Consider the following 13138-nt stretch of genomic DNA (forward strand, 5'->3'; position numbering starts at 1 on the left):
GCAGAGAGAGAGGAGAGGGAGCGCAACCCGGGACCAGACAAGTGTGTGCGTGTGAATGAATGAACGGTCATACTGAAAAGTTGTAAAAATAAATCGCCTGTCTGCCTCCAAACGCTGTCCTGCCGTCCTCTGTGCTCCACCCACGCTCGATACGCGCTACAGGGTTGTTTTACAATCAGGGTACAAAGTTTGTGTCACAGGGGTCCAAAATTCAAATTGATTCAAACTGATTCTTATACCAGTTTTTAAGTGAAGGACAAGTTAAAGAACAGATTTCAGGTAATTTTTTGACATATGTGTATGGTAGTTTTGTGTAATCTGCTATAAGGAGTGATTCTCGGAGAGGACTTTTTTTTTTTTTTGACAATTCAGAATCCAGGGCGGCACGGTGGCGTAGTGGTTAGCACTGTCGCCTCACAGCAAGAAGGTCCTGGGTTCGAGCCCCGTGGCCGGCGAGGGCCTTTCTGTGTGGAGTTTGCATGTTCTCCCCGTGTCCGCGTGGGTTTCCTCCGGGTGCTCCGGTTTCCCCCACAGTCCAAAGACAGGCAGGTTAGGTTAACTGGTGACTCTAAATTGACCGTAGGTGTGAATGTGAGTGTGAATGGTTGTCTGTGTCAGCCCTGTGATGACCTGGCGACTTTTCCAGGGTGTACCCCGCCTTTCGCCCGTAGTCAGCTGGGATAGGCTCCAGCTTGCCTGCGACCCTGTAGAAGGATAAAGCGGCTAGAGATAATGAGATGAGATTTTATATTGAAAAATTAGCTGTCTCGGAGAGGACATTTTTTTTGACACAATTACATACTAATTTGATCAAAATAGTCTGAAAACTTACTGGCATTCAACATTAAAACTTAACTATGTTTCCAATGATATGGAACCAAATATGTGTTTTATGGTATAAAGAATGATTTAAGTGCATCCCTTTTGGAGCTACCTGTGGTCAAAAAAGCACTTTTTCTAAATGACACGAGTAATTTTGCTAAATATGACATATATTGCCATACATTCACCAAAAATAACGTTATCACCAATTTTTTTTGCATGGTAAATAGAGCTATCACAGGGCTACAATAAACAACCAAGTTTATTTAGTCAAGCCTTTTGATATTGAAGATAAGTGTTAAATGTGATTTTTAGCTTGCGTACCCTGATTGTAAAACAACCCTTAAGGGAATCAGTGGATGATGTCAAAGAAAGTAGAACTAATGCCAAGGTAAAGGAAGCAAAGCGGCTGAAAACAAGACGAGGTGGAATTATAACCGATAGCCTTTCAATTGTGCTAACATTTGAAGAAAATAAACTTCCTGGGAGGGTATTCATAGGATACATGAGTTATGAAGTCAAGATGTACAGTACCAGTCAAAAGTTTGGAAACACCTTCAAATTCGATGTCTTTTTTTTTTTCCCCCTACATTGTTGAACAATACTGAACTCATCAAAACTATGAAAGAACATATGGAATTATATGGTAAACAAAAAAGTGTAAAAAAAAGTTTCATCTTTTAGATTATTCAAAGTCGTCACTATTTACCTTGATAACAGCTTTGCACACTATTGGCATTATCTGAACCAGCTTCATGAGGCAGTCACCTGGAATGCTTCACAATTAACAGGTGTGTCTTGTCAAAAATGGAATTTCTTGCCTTCTTGATGCATTTGACACCATCAACCAGTAAAGAGTAAATAATAAAAATACAGTAAATAGCCCTGTTCGACAACTGTAGTAATCCATATTATGTCAAGAACCACTCAATTAAGTAAAGAGAAATAACAGTCAGTTATTACTTTATGACACAAAGTGTCTTTTAGTTAATTAAAATAAAGAAAAAACATCGAATTTGAAGGTGTTTCCAAACTTTTGACTGGTACTGTATATCCCACCAGGGGCACAGATAGGATTTTTGAACTGGGGGGGACTGAGCTGTCAGCAAATGATTTCATTTTGTGTGTGTATATATATATAGTGTGTATGTGTATGTGTATATATATATATATATATATATATATATATATATATAGTGTGTGTGTGTGTGGCGGCACGGTGGTGTAGTGGTTAGCGCTGTCGCCTCACAGCAAGAAGGTCCTGGGTTTGAGCCCCGGGGCCAGCAAGGGCCTTTCTGTGTGGAGTTTGCATGTTCTCCCCGTGTCCGCGTGGGTTTCCTCCGGGTGCTCCGGTTTCCCCCACAGTCCAAAGACATGCAGGTTAGGTTAACTGGTGACTCTAAATTGACCGTAGGTGTGAATGTGAGTGTGAATGGTTGTCTGTGTCTATGTGTCAGCCCTGTGATGACCTGGCGACTTGTCCAGGGTGTACCCCGCCTTTCGCCCGTAGTCAGCTGGGATAGGCTCCAGCTTGCCTGCGACCCTGTAGAAGGATAAAGCGGCTAGAGATAATGAGATGAGATGTGTGTGTGTGTGTATATATATATATATATATATATATATATATATATATATATACACACACACACTACTGTTCAAAAGTTTGGGGTCACTTTGAAATGTCCTTATTTTTGAAAGAAAAGCACTGTTCTTTTCAATGATCACTTTAAACTAATCAGAAATCCACTCTATACATTGCTAATGTGGTAAATGACTATTCTAGCTGCAAATGTCTAGTTTTTGGTGCAATATCTCCATAGGTGTATAGAGGCCCATTTCCAGCAACTCTCACTCCAGTGTTCTAATGGTACAATGTGTTTGCTCATTGCCTCAGAAGGCTAATGGATGATTAGAAAACCCTTGTACAATCATGTTAGCGCAGCTGAAAACAGTTGAGCTCTTTAGAGAAGCTATAAAACTGACCTTCCTTTGAGCAGATTGAGTTTCTGGAGCATCACATTTGTGGGGTCGATTAAATGCTCAAAATGGCCAGAAAAATGTCTTGACTATATTTTCTATTCATTTTACAACTTATGGTGGTAAATAAAAGTGTGACTTTTCATGGAAAACACAAAATTGTCTGGGTGACCCCAAACTTTTGAACGGTAGTGTGTATACATGTTATTTCACCTCCCTCACTGCCATCACCAGGAACTACCTGCAGGCCAGGACAATGATAACATTTTAACATAGCCTATGGAAATCCAAAGTTTACACATTATCATCACGCACAGAAATTGCAAAACTGCAAAACTAGTTTTAAAACCGCTAAGTTCCAACTGTTTAACCATAGCGAGAGGCTGGGCTATGTGTGTGTAAAGTGTAAACCAGTGCATCCTGACTTTCTAACTATGCCTGTGTGTTGCATGAGCGGCAGTCAGTCAACAACTCTTCACAAAGTTTCCTTATGAAACAATATGCTCGCTGAAATTATGGCAGGGAACGCCAGATTAAACATTAAAACTGCCTTCTGAGCACTGTATCTACAGCCTACCACCGAAAGAAGGAGGCTACCAGAAAGGCATCTCTACTCCGTACGATTTTACTTTCACTACGACATTACTTTGAACAGACTATCAAAAAATTGCAAGGTGATATGATAAAGGCACAGTTTACAGTCGTTTTTTTTTTTTTTAAACGATGCAATCGTTTTCTGCCTTTTGGCACCCTTCATCATGCCGTGTTGGGGTCCTGAACTAGGAGGAGTTGTCCCCGATATGCCTGTCAAACTTGTAACCATAGCAACCAAGCTCGAGCAGTCTGCACGGTTGCAACTATGTATGTACTGCTGTGCACCTCAATAAACCGAATGGTAATTAGTCTTTTGATTTTTCCGTGAGGTTTGCCTTATGCAAAGAAAGACAGCATAGACGTTTTTTCCTCCCTATAAGTGGGGGGGACCGAACGAGGTGAATTTAAATCTGGGTGGGACGAATCCCCCCCTCTATCTGCGCCCGTGTATCCCACCACCACGAAGATGCTTTAAGTGCCAAAAGTTTGGACATATATTGCCATACATTCACCAAAAATAACGTTATCACCAAGTTTTTTTTTTTTTTTTTTTTTTGCATGGTAAATAGAGCTATCACAGGGCTACAATAAACAACCAAGTTTATTTAGTCAAGCCTTTTGATATTGAAGATAAGTGTTAAATGTGATTTTTAGCTTGCAAGGGATCAAATAATTATTTCCTCCACTGTATATTTTATTCTACTATACAATAATAAATATAACTATTATTATTAATAGTAGTATAGTATAGATAAACTCGGATAGTTGTTTGTTGTTGTAAATCCAGTCCTGTATCTTGACAGGGGTTTTCATGCTATTTTTTTTAAACCGGAAGTGACCTCAGGAAGTTGTGACTGTCTCGCCTTACCTATTACTTCCTTGTCGAACTTAAGCTTAATTTTACAATTACAGATTTACCGGATGTTAATTTTGCTTCAGTAGTTCGACAGCGTGTTGTTAAAGTGTGTTATCCGGAACGGAAATGGCTGCTGCGGTGTTGCAGACGCGGATCACCGCCATATTGGATGTGCTAACGAAAGCAGCAGTGGCGGAGATTAGCCAGCTTATTCAGGATGACAGCGCTGTGTATCACCGCGAAATGAAACGGAGGGAGGATGAGATTGAGGGACTGAAGAAACGGCTACAGGTCACCGAGAAAGAGCTGAAGAAAATGCAGGCTACCGTGTTCGCCAGGTGTTCAGTCGGTGTTCAGGTCGAGATGCTAGCTCCAGGTCAGTGTTTGTTTCCACTACTGTTCAAAAGTTTGGGGTCACCCAGACAATTTTGTGTTTTCCATGAAAAGTCACACTTTTATTTACCACCATAAGTTGTAAAACGAATAGAAAATATAGTCAAGACATTTTTCTGGCTATTTCGAGCTCCCGCAAATGTGATGCTCCAGAAACTCAATCTGCTCAAAGGAAGGTCAGTTTTATAGCTTCTCTAAAGAGCTCAACTGTTTTCAGCTGTGCTAACATGATTGTACAAGGGTTTTCTAATCATCCATTAGCCTTCTGAGGCAATGAGCAAACACATTGTACCATTAGAACACTGGAGTGAGAGTTGCTGGAAATGGGCCTCTATACACCTATGGAGATATTGCACCAAAAACCACACATTTGCAGCTAGAATAGTCATTTACCACATTAGCAATGTATAGAGTGGATTTCTGATTAGTTTAAAGTGATCTTCATTGAAAAGAACAGTGCTTTTCTTTCAAAAATAAGGACATTTCAAAGTGACCCCAAACTTTTGAACGGTAGTGTAGGTCTCGAGCTGTCATATCTCAGGGCTATTCTATGACAAAACCAGGTTTATTACGTAATCCTAACTAAACTCGTTTAACCTCAATCTCTTACAAGTTTTTTGTGTGGGGGGGAGGAAGCCTGTTTGGTTGGTTTCAGGGACAAGCGACATGACGTCATGGTTGCACTCAACCCTGTGGGGTCAAAGGTTTGTGAATACCTGAGCATCACATCCGTATGTCCCCAAACTGTTGCCACACAGCTCAAAGCACATAACTGTCTCGTGACATTTTCCCTTCACTAGAACTAAGGTGCCCAAACCTGTTCCAGCGTGCGACAATGCTCCGGTGCACAAAGCAAGCTCTGGTTTGTGTCGAAGAACTCGAACGTTTTGCACAGAGTTCTGACCTCAACCCCGCTGAACGCCTTTGGGATGAACTGGAACTCCAAATATACAGCCGATTACCTTGAGAATCTTAAATCCGAAGCTTAAAGGAGATACGCGGAACCCATCCATTCATTATCTGTAGCCGCTTATCCTGTCCTACAGGGTTGCAGGCAAGATGGGCGAGAGGTGGCGTACACCCTGGACAAGTCGCCAGGTCATCGCAGGGCTGACATACATGACCATTCACACCGACGGTCAATTTATGGCCCTTTTCCACTACCCTTTATCAGCTCACTTCAGCCCGACACGGCTCGCGTTTCGACTACCTCAGAACAGCACGACTCGGCTCGCTTCAGCCCTACTCAGCACCCAAAACTCACACGGTTTTGGAGTAGGGCTGAAGCGAGCCAAACCGAGCCGAGTGGGGCTAGGGGTGTGAGGAGACACTCACCTGTGCACTGATTGGTGAGGAGGCGTGTCCTCACATGCCCACACACGCCCCGCGAGCACGCTGGGATCTGTAAACACCGTAAACCCGGAAGAAGAAGAATTACGAATTACGAGAATTTCTGAAGCCTTATGCGCCTCGCCTCATCTATACGCTCTTGCCAGTATCTGTTGGCGTTGTCGGTGACAACAAGCCACAGCACCAAGACCAGCAACACTAACGACTCCATGTCCTCCATGTTTATTGTTTACTATCCGGGTCGTGAGACTACCGCTTAAAAGGTCACTGATGTCACTGTTTGTGCCGCCTAACGATATCACGTGACGTCCACCCACTTTCGCTAACTCCACCCAATGTGTCCACCCACTTCCAGCCAGCACGGTTCAGCGCGGTTGTAGTCGAAATGCAACTCCAACAGCCCCACTCAGCTCGATTCAGCACGGCACGGCTCAGCCCGACTCAGCCGCGTTGGTAGTGGAAAAGCGGCATTAGAGCTACCAATTAACCTAATCTGCATGTCTTTGGACTGTGGGGGAAACCGGAGGAAACCCACGCAGACATGGCGAGAACATGCAAACTTTGCCGGCCACTGGGCTTGAACCTTATGCAGAACCTTTATTTTTAAATAAATTTCTGAGTGGATAGTATCTCCGTCCTTGACTCTTGTATGCTGCATAAATAGGAATAAAAAAAAAATTGAGAGTTAAAATCGACCACAAAGTTGGCATTCGAGCAGCCCCGCTGAGCCAGCCAGCCCTGAGTGCGTGACGTCACAGCGGGAACCGGTTTTAAGGCCGAGGCCTTTGACAGCTATAGACCAAAGTCATATAAATAAAAATTTATGGTGAAAGTAAGAAATACCGTTACCAGCTTGCTCAGCTAAGACTGATTTGACTTCATTGATTGTGAGTTGACTCATTAAAACAGGCTAGGTGTTATAACTTGTGCAACATACGTGTACATGCATGCATTTTCACTGATAAAACGTAAAAGGCTGATTAAATAATCAGATGAACTGAGCCAATCACATTCTGAAGCAAATTAAATAATCTTATACCGGTAACTTAAACACACAATACAAGTTACATGTATTAATCTTAAATGCAGGTAAACAAAGTTTTGCTTTTTTTTTTTCTTATATATCCAAATGAGAGTCGGAGCTTACCCGTCTGTGTTCTCGCTTCTTGAAGGCCGATCTCGTGGCCGATTGTTTTGAAACAATCTGACTTTCAGTTGTTCGTTCAGTTCTCCGTTCATTCGCTTCTTCCACGTGAGGGTGAGAGAGCAGTAATATCCAGTGAAGAAATCAGATGGCTGCTCCACTCATTCCCGATTTTCTCCATACTGAGTACTCCGCCATTATTGCTCGGCTCAGGCAATTACTAAAACCCAGGACGGAATGGAACGTCACTGGTTTTAGCAACAACCACGGGGAGGTCACTGGCCGAGCGATATGTCCCGTCCCGGGTTTTACCAACAACCTTCAGCTCACGCTCCAGGAGAACTGGTGCAACTGAACTTGCTTTCCTTTTATAAAATAAATGCTTTCCTTTTCTTGTAGTTTTCTTTAATTGTTGATACTGCACCCTCTTTCAGTACGGGCTTATAGCCAACGGTCATCAACAGATCAGAGGTCTCGTACGAGTCTTCAGTAAAATGTGCAGAGCAGAGGAGAGACCACTTCATAGGCGCCCAACGTGCCTGTGAACTTCTCGCAAAATGCATCCAAATCTTTGCAGTTTGAACATTCTTGGGCCATGAATGCAACGTAAATCCACCTTGTGTCGTGTTGCTGGCACATTTACGTGGCATGGCGATAAATTAGCTCAAAATGGAGGATCGGAGTTGCAGTCAGCTCTGTGTTTTAGTATAGTGGAAATGGTGATGAGACCGATAGACTTTCTGCTGTGATGTTACGGACGTCAACATCTTTCCCTCAGACCACTACCTATATGAATCACTTTAACTGTAAAAATTACTATTAGATTTGTTAACGCTTAAAACTATTCCTGTGCCATTCTTGAGGCCTCAAGGCATTTATAAACGAAAGTGAGGCTATGGTTCTGCGTATATGCTTTAAGCAAAAGCGTCTACAGTTTGCTGGCCGTTACCATCGTGCCATAGGCGAAATAATTTCCTCTCTCTTTCTATGGCACCCTTCTGGCAAAGTTGTATCCAGAAAGTTACCATACCCACACACCATTGCCAGAGACTCGGGCATCGATATTGAAGACCAGGGTTCAGCGATACAGGGCTGCTGTGTCTGGAGAGAGTTAGTCATGGGAATCTCGCCCACCCCCGTGGTCAAAGGATGATGAGGAACTCTGACTGTGCCTCAGGACTCCTTAGGCTGGGCAGACACTGTGCGATTTTTGGCCCGATTTTGACACGATTTTCACTCGTGCGACTATTTTGGAGATCGGGCCGATTTTTGGCTCAATCGTGCGTCTCGGATCGTGTAGTATACATGGGGTAACGACAAGCGATTAACACCTCACGACCTCCTCCCGATCGATCGGATGAAAATCAAACATGTTTGAAATCCTGGTCGCCCCTCGTGAGGCTATCGCACTGTTGAAGCAGTGTCACGAGCCGATTTACCTCAACCTGTCACACTGCACATGCGCGAACACAGATACGGAAGAGAAAACAAACACTGAGCAGCACTTCCGGTCTCCTCTTCTTCTTCACGTTTAGAGATGGGATTTATGGCTCTTTGATGGGATCCGCATCTTTGTGATCCGTTCTTTGAAAAGAGCCGTTCAAAAGACTGGCTCATTTGGCTCTTTTTTAAAAATATTTATTCAGTTTTAAGAAGACAGCGTCTAAAGAAGCCAGATCCCTCTGCTTAGACAGTGACATCAATATTTCTGGACATACCTTTTATATAAAGCAACCTAGACTTACATTATTGTAACCCCTAAACGCTCATAAATAACCATTAAAAAACAATGAGGGCTTCAATGAAGGTCCATGCAGAACGGCTTTTCTGTAAAAAAAAAAAAAAAAAAGAACCCACTCAAGAACAGTTATCAAGAACGCAAGAATATTTTATAGAAAAACACTTTTTACAAAAATATTTAAGTCTGAGATACAAAACAGATAAATAAATAAAATGCACAAAAATGGAACAAACAAAATGACGATAGAATAAATTAAATGAACGTCCGTGCAAAGTAGTTTTCCCACAATATTATCATTAATATCGCACAACATTATAAACTATCTGAAACGCAGTACAGAAAAAGAACGACAGAAAGAACGGCTCCCCCAGCTCGAGACTCGGTTCTCATCGTTCATGCCTAGGAGCCGTTCAAAAGAATTGGTTCGTTCGCGAACGTCACAACACTATATCACGTTGCAGTTCCGGATACAAGAATCTGGAAGTATGGAAGTACAGTGTGAGCAGTCAGATCGCATCCGAGCATCGGATCGTATAGTGTGAGAACAGGAATCGTAAGCTGCGTGCTGTTTACCCCTGCGATTCACTCGTACAGTGTGAGCAGCAGCTAAATACCGCGATTGAAAAAATCGCACAGTGTCTGCCCAGCTTTACCTGACATCAGTACCTACCTGATGTCACTCATGGTTGATTGGGCACAAATCCCTACAGTCACACTCCAGAATCTAGTGAAATGCCTTCCCAGAAGAATGGATGTGATTTCTAAGAGGAGAGTGGGACAAAATCTGGAAGAGTTTGCTCAGAAATCGCAGAGGTGTGATGGTTGGGTGTCCACAAACTTTTGACCATATAGCGTGTCTGTAAGAAATAAACCACTTCAGGATGTGCTGTCGTATCAGGGTATTTATTATTACACATCGTGTAGTCTAACATGCTTTATGATTAGGATATCTTTCTTTTTTTGATGGATTTTGCGAGAGAAACGAACACATTATCCTGAAGTGACCTGTCTGTCGAGTTTGAGCAAGACTGTTTCAAATAATTTTTTTTCTCCAGTTCATTATTTAAAGAGTTTCACTGTGATGCACCTACATCTGCGCCTATTAGTTCTTATTTTACAAAAATTCTTTATTTATCTGACAGATTTGCTGGCATGCAGAAAAGAATCACTATCCGGGAACCATGCGGAAACATTCCGAGTGAGTTCAGAGCAAGAGCTCAAAGAAGAAAAACCACAGCTTCCTGGGAAAACATTAGCATTTTCGCAACGCAACGCAAAAGAGCCCAGAGCTCCACCAGGAGCGCTGAAGCAAAGAGATCCGAGGTGTGATGAAGACGAGTTCAGCAACCTGGAATTTGAAATGAAAATTGAGCAGGTGGAAGAGCTTGTGGATCAGGAGCTGAGCCTTCCAAGAGCAGATTACAGCATGGCAGATCCAAACGTGAGCTCTGAGCACAAAACAGCCCCGAGAGACGCACACCTGTGGCCGTCCGTAGAAGACAATGCAGCAAATGAGTTCTCCGTTCCTGATGGCTGTATCGGGTTAGAGCAGTATGAACAGATGCATACAGATCAGTGTCTGGCCCAGGTGATGAAGGATCCTTTGAACTTGCACCCTGACAACACATCCAATAAACATGTCAATTTGTTTGGTACCACGCATGTCGAGATTGACACAGAAATGCATTTTGAGGGCAGCGTTGGAAAAGATTCTGAATATGGACCGATTAGAGACAATCTGGGTCTCGTCAAAGCACCGAGGACATTAAACAGTAACAAGCACAGACACTCGTTCAGTGCAGTGCCGCGCTCACATGCGCATTTATCCGCTAGTACTTTCTCAATGTCGGACATGCTTCCTGCGCGGCAAAACTCACAGGCCAGCCATGTCGGGTCGAAGCCCTTTCGTTGCGAGGAATGCGGTAAAGGCTTTACCCAGAGAATGAGACTGATCACACACAAGCGAATACACACGGGTGAGAAGCCATACCACTGTCAACTCTGTGGCAAGATGTTTTCAAGGCAGGATAACTGCCTCAGGCATGTACGCCTACACAGTGCACAAGGGTGGTAAAGAAACCTTTTACCATCTTGAGTTTCTGTCATGTAGACCACCACAGACTTGCCATAGATCTTGCTGATGAAATGGCGTCCTCCAGTGGCTGACTTGGTACAGTGTTTTGTTTGTTTTTTTTAAACCATGCCCACAACTCAATTTTAATCTTTTCCCTATATTTGGATTTTGAGCTGGATCTTCATGTATTTTTATTATCTGTTTCAAATGGATATTATACTGTATATGTTTAAAAAACAACAGTATATAAAAATAAATCATATCTAAGACAATCTACTTGAAGAACATTGTGTACTGGACATTGTGCTACACAGGAATGCAGGGTGGCGTCCCAAACCACATGATGCATAATACATAGGATATCATTGATGTTCTGGCATAATAATATACAACCCCGATTCCAAAAAAAGTTGGGACAAAGTACAAATTGTAAATAAAAACGGAATGCAATGATGTGGAAGTTTCAAAATTCCATATTTTATTCAGAATAGAACATAGATGACACATCAAATGTTTAAACTGAGAAAATGTATCATTTAAAGAGAAAAATTAGGTGATTTTTAAATTTCATGACAACAACACATCTCAAAGTTGGGACAAGGCCATGTTTACCACTGTGAGACATCCCCTTTTCTCTTTACAACAGTCTGTAAACGTCTGGGGACTGAGGAGACAAGTTGCTCAAGTTTAGGGATAGGAATGTTAACCCATTCTTGTCTAATGTAGGATTCTAGTTGCTCAACTGTCTTAGGTCTTTTTTGTCACATCTTCCGTTTTATGATGCGCCAAATGTTTTCTATGGGTGAAAGATCTGGACTGCAGGCTGGCCAGTTCAGTACCCGGACCCTTCTTCTACGCAGCCATGATGCTGTAATTGATGCAGTATGTGGTTTGGCATTGTCATGTTGGAAAATGCAAGGTCTTCCCTGAAAGAGACGTCGTCTGGATGGGAGCATATGTTGCTCTAGAACCTGGATATACCTTTCAGCATTGATGGTGTCTTTCCAGATGTGTAAGCTGCCCATGCTACACGCACTAATGCAACCCCATACCATCAGAGATGCAGGCTTCTGAACTGAGCGCTGATAACAACTTGGGTCGTCCTTCTCCTCTTTAGTCTGAATGACACGGCATCCCTGATTTCCATAAAGAACTTCAAATTTTGATTCGTCTGACCACAGAACAGTTTTCCACTTTGCCACAGTCCATTTTAAATGAGCCTTGGCCCAGAGAAGACGTCTGCGCTTCTGGATCATGTTTAGATACGGCTTCTTCTTTGAACGATAGAGTTTTAGCTGGCAACGGTGAATTGTGTTCACAGATAATGTTCTCTGGAAATATTCCTGAGCCCATTTTGTGATTTCCAATACAGAAGCATGCCTGTATGTGATGCAGTGCCATCTAAGGGCCCGAAGATCACGGGCACCCAGTATGGTTTTCCGGCCTTGACCCTTACGCACAGAGATTCTTCCAGATTCTCTGAATCTTTTGATGATATTATGCACTGTAGATGATGATATGTTCAAACTCTTTGCAATTTTACACTGTCGAACTCCTTTCTGATATTGCTCCACTATTTGTCGGCGCAGAATTAGGGGGATTGGTGATCCTCTTCCCATCTTTACTTCTGAGAGTCGTTGCCACTCCAAGATGCTCTTTTTATACCCAGGCATGTTAATGACCTATTGCCAATTGACCTAATGAGTTGCAATTTGGTCCTCCAGCTGTTCCTTTTTTGTACCTTTAACTTTTCCAGCCTCTTATTGCCCCTGTCCCAACTTTTTTGAGATGTGTTGTTGTCATGAAATTTCAAATGAGCCAATATTTGGCATGAAATTTCAAAATGTCTCACTTTCGATATTTGATATGTTGTCTATGTTCTATTGTGAATACAATATCAGTTTTAGAGATTTGTAAATTATTGCATTCCGTTTTTATTTACAATTTGTACTTTGTCCCAACTTTTTTGGAATCGGAGTCGTAATTTGTATTTTATATATACATTTCTATCAAGGGTTCTCAAATTTAGGGCAGCCAGGGACTTGTACAAACTCCACCATACAATAATATGCTAAATATTTATTGCAATTTTTTTTTTTTTTTTTAATTTCTGAACTCTCTACCAACACAACACTTTAGACCCAAGCTGTCGTTATTCATCAGCTTATTTGTTTTCTGGATATTTGG

At 42.3% G+C, this 13138-nt stretch overlaps 1 protein-coding gene across 1 annotated transcript; it reads left to right on the plus strand.

Annotated features, from left to right (window-relative positions):
* The first annotated feature begins 4235 nt into the window (after positions 1-4235).
* si:dkeyp-68b7.7 (zinc finger and SCAN domain-containing protein 20) lies at positions 4236-11223 on the plus strand. The gene is made up of 2 exons (XM_060905360.1): positions 4236-4625; positions 10020-11223. Exons 1-2 carry the CDS (start codon positions 4376-4378, stop codon positions 10949-10951), a joined length of 1182 nt encoding a protein of 393 aa, XP_060761343.1. The 5' UTR covers positions 4236-4375; the 3' UTR covers positions 10952-11223.
* The last annotated feature ends 1915 nt before the right edge of the window (positions 11224-13138 follow it).

The sequence above is a fragment of the Neoarius graeffei genome, chromosome 23, assembly GCF_027579695.1.
Source record: "Neoarius graeffei isolate fNeoGra1 chromosome 23, fNeoGra1.pri, whole genome shotgun sequence".
Taxonomy (NCBI): Eukaryota; Metazoa; Chordata; class Actinopteri; order Siluriformes; family Ariidae; genus Neoarius; species Neoarius graeffei.